The following is a 4245-nucleotide window of genomic DNA, read 5'->3' as shown; positions in this document are numbered from 1 at the left end:
TAGTGTCCGACCGAAAGTTCGGTTTCGGTTTCGGTCGAGTTTCGGCAAAAAAACGAGTTTCGGTTTAGTTTCGGTTTCGGCGGCAAACCTGCCGAAACTACGACCGAAACCGAAACTGCGTTCGGGAGTTCTCGCGCTCTGCTCGGTCATGTTCGGCGCGTTAAATTCCATCCAAGCGAAGTAGATTAGTAGACATAGACATAAAAAAGCATGAATAATCTTCAAAAGAAAAATGAGTCTAGTCTACTATACTTACTCAAATAAACATCTCACCTATTTTAAGTATTTTTAAGGCGCAATTAAAGTATTTCCTTAAATGAGGGGTTGTTATGTTGATTTTGATTTGATTATCAATGAAATAAATGATGAAAATGTCAAAGACTGCAGAGCTATGTGATTTAAAGATAAAAAAATAAAACTGACTGATTATAATAACGTTTTCTTTATTTTTCTCTCAAAACATGATCCTTATAAGGAAGTTTCGGTTTCGGTTTCGGCCGAAACTTAGATCGTTGCCGAAATTCGGTTTCGGTTTCGGTCGTAAAAACCAGTTTCGGTCGGACACTAATAGTAACTATTAACATCTTTTCCTTTCTTTTCCTTTATTATTGAAAATGTTTCATCGAGAATACACCATTGAAAGTTTAAACAATTCAAATTGCCTGAAATATCCGGAATGCACGGAATTTCTTCTTGTCATCTCTTTTTATACAATGTATAAATAAAATCAGAAATTAATGAATTATAAACGTGGTGTGTAGATATATAAATGTAACAAACTTCTTTTTTACAGCTACTCGTGGAAGCAACCCGTCACTACAACAACAGCAACCTGTTCAATGCGACAGGAAACCATTTTTAAGTCCACCCCCTTCGATTCCGACGTCTTTGCCATCGCCCCCTGCAGCTAACACCCCTCATTCTTTTTACGAACAACACGTAAAGTACAGTATGTAACAGTTAATAAATAAGTGATTGCTAAAACACCAAAGACTACATTAAACAGGAAGTTAGTAGATTAACTTTATAAGTGTGCAATTTTCATCAGTAAAATTGGTAAAATCACAGCGGTGAGTACAGATTGTATAGTTTTATAGGTAGGTATACAAATACATGAAGCTACTAATCCAGTCAAATGAGGGAAATGACTTAAGAATACTTTATAATGGAGAAAACGATTGAAACACGGACCATTTTATCGGAAATTTCGTGAGGAACACGAAATATGTAAATGAAAATTATTCGCCCAGCATCGGGAGGGAGAAAATCCGCAAAAACACTTGCAAATTCGATTATCTCGCGAAATATGGAAAAAAAGTTTTAGTAAAAGTTTTTTACAATGCCATTTTTATTCATATCTCTCATGGAACAAAAGTTTTGCTCGCCCAATGACAAAGAGGCCTCAAAATACGCGGAAATTTCCAAAAAAATTCAAAATGATTATTAAAAATTTAAAATTGATAATTTAATCGATTCGTAACCAGTCTTAGGAGTGACGACCTTATGATGATGATGGTCTTTCACTTCTATTTTCTCATTTTTCTCACCCCAAACGCCACCCACTCATTCTCACGATTCCTAAAGGTCACTTACGTATGTCCATACGAGTTACGTACATTAGCACTTGTCCCGTTTTGCCCTGGTCTCCCATAATTGAAAGTAAATCTTATAAAAATCCAATTGTCTCGTTCCGTTACGTAGATAAGTAGGTAGATATTTCGGACTCATTTATTTTTATGCATCCTGTCGTTTCTGAAAAAGTTTCACTGCTGACTATACATAAAGGGAGTTGTGACAGGGAAGCGACGGAAATAAAAAAGTTTTACAGTCTAAATCGATGAAAAGAAGTAGGGAAAGTTTCGAAGCTCTCTCTTTTTTCGGCAATAAAAACTTCAGCGGCACTTGAATCAAAAGCACATAATTACGGGTCATAAATGCGACAGAATTGCGCTAGAAATCTCGCAAACGGCCCCTGGCTGTACATTTACATTGGAAAGGAAGTTCCATTTAGCCAAAAGCGGGCGCGTCTTCTTGCTATGCCGGTTGAAAATAACGCCCATAAATTAAAGACGAGAAAGACGGGCACGAAGCACCGTCAGGGGTACCGTACATTACTTCTCCGAGACACAATCGCATCTTCACATCTGAGCACTTCTATTATTTATTGTTTTCAAATGTTGTTGCTCATTTAGAACACAAATTGTACCATTTACTTGTTTTTTTGAGCAACTACATGCACTTTACGTCTCGAGATAAAAATGTTCAGTCTCCCAAAGTCTCTGAGAGCGAGACTCGAGTCTCTGTCTCTCATCGAGTCTCTCTGGTGTCGCTGAGAGAGACTGTCGAGAGACTGTCAAAAAACTGTTTACCGTCTCTGAACGAGACACTCGAGTCCCTCATAGAGAGATCCTCATTTCGTATCCAGTCTCTGAACGAGAAACTCGAATCTCTGAACAAGAGACTCAAATCTCTCAATTTTTCAGTTCTATTCATTCAATCTCTCTGTTAGAGACTCGAATCTCTGAACGAGAGACTCAAATCTCTGAACGAGGCNTTTTAATAATTATTTTGAATTTTTTAAAAATTTCCGCGAATCTTGAAGCCTCTTTACCATTGGGCGCGCATACTTTTTGTTCTGTGAGAGATATGAAAAAAGTCATCGATACTTTTTTTGCAAAATGGCATTGTGAAAAACTTTTCTTGAAATTTTTTTTCCATATCGTCCATATTTCGCGAGATAATCGAATTTGCAATTGTTTTTGCGGATTTTCTCCCCCCCACATGCCGGGCAAACAATTTTTATTTACGTATTCGTGTTTCTCGCGAAATTTCCGATAAAGTGACCCGTGTTTCAACCATTTTCTCCATTATAAGGTACATTTCAGCCATTTCCTTCGTTTGACTGAACTATACTGGTAGCGAAACAATTGTCATCAATTCAAAATAAATGCTCAGGGGCGGATTGTGAATTTATGGAGCCCTGGGCTAATACTACCTAGGAGCTTACCTAATTACTCAACTAATTGCCATTAAAAAAATAAACAGGACAATAAAATATTTTAACAAAATTCTAACAATAAGAAAGTCAATTTGTCACTTTGACGACGGGCGATAAGCGACGGGATTACACCCGTAACACACGCGAGAAAATATGCCGACCGAAAACAAGCGACGGGGAATTCCCCGTTCCGTTCGACAGACGCGCACACGAGTTAATTGATCGTAGGGTTGCCAACCTTATGATCAGATTTTTTTTAATTTCAGGTATTTTTTTTTCTTCATAATATCGTCTATTGTTTTTAATTGAGGCTGAGGGCCTTTTGTAGCCACGGGGCTCTGGGCTGCAGCCCAAAAAGCCCTCAAGTAGATCCGCCCCTGTATATGCTAAAAATTTTCATTTTCAAGTTTTATTTATTTTATATATCTAAATTGGTAAAGGTTTTCGCGACTAGTAACTGATGTTGTTCTGACTTAGTCCTTTAGAATCGAATCAGGATAGCATCAGGGTGGTATTTCATTTTTTACTTCTCTTATATTGCTATAAGGGGACATTTAAATTCTGGACAACATAAACAAAAAAACATATTTTTAAAGGCCATAAGACAATAATAATAGTGATTAGGTCTCAGACGGATATCTAAATCATTTTGGTTTTTAAATAAATTGAAAAAAAAATAAATAAAATTTTTTTTTAAAAAAGGACAACCGATTTGAATGAGATTTAGACGCATTACAGATCCATACAAACGACATATTCAGATAAAATGACAGCTCAAAATATTTATCATGATCATTAGAAACAGGCAATTTTTCGCGAAATTGTTTTTTTATAAACAACTGAAAAAATTATAGAGAAAAACATAATAGCCTGTTTCAAATATTTTGAGCTGTTATTTTTTCCGAGTATGGGTCTATTATGCGTCCAAATTTTATTCAAATCTGTTAGTCGTTTTTGAGAAAAAAATATTTTAGGATTTTTGGTTTTTCCAATTTATTCAAAAACCAAAACAGGTAGAGGCCGTTCTGTGGTCTTTATTCAACTTATATTCATATATATTTATAGCGTTTGCATCCATTTTGATTGGTTTTTTGTTGCATTTTATTTTATTTATGTATGTATCATTTACTTGCGTTATTATCTTTATAAAGCCGATGTACCTACTGTATTAGAATTTATTTCTTAAGAAAATGACTTCTTTATAAATCGATTTTTTTCATATTGTAAAACTATTAAAATACTTATTT

The 4245-nt window shown here is 35.4% G+C and overlaps 1 protein-coding gene across 1 annotated transcript in view; it reads left to right on the top strand.

Moving 5' to 3' along the window:
* LOC108733686 (forkhead box protein F1-like) overlaps nucleotides 1–1475 on the top strand; it is an 11948-nt gene extending 10473 nt beyond the window's left edge. Inside the window, exon 2 of the mRNA XM_018464962.2 lies at nucleotides 794–1475. Coding sequence (XP_018320464.1) covers nucleotides 794–957 — 164 coding nt within the window. The 3' untranslated portion in view covers nucleotides 958–1475. The remainder of the gene's footprint in view (nucleotides 1–793) is intronic.
* The last annotated feature ends 2770 nt before the right edge of the window (nucleotides 1476–4245 follow it).

The sequence above is a fragment of the Agrilus planipennis genome, unplaced genomic scaffold (genome assembly GCF_000699045.2).
Source record: "Agrilus planipennis isolate EAB-ADULT unplaced genomic scaffold, Apla_2.0 scaffold32, whole genome shotgun sequence".
NCBI classification, from domain to species: domain Eukaryota; kingdom Metazoa; phylum Arthropoda; class Insecta; order Coleoptera; family Buprestidae; genus Agrilus; species Agrilus planipennis.
This window is presented reverse-complemented; position numbering and strand designations above follow the sequence as displayed.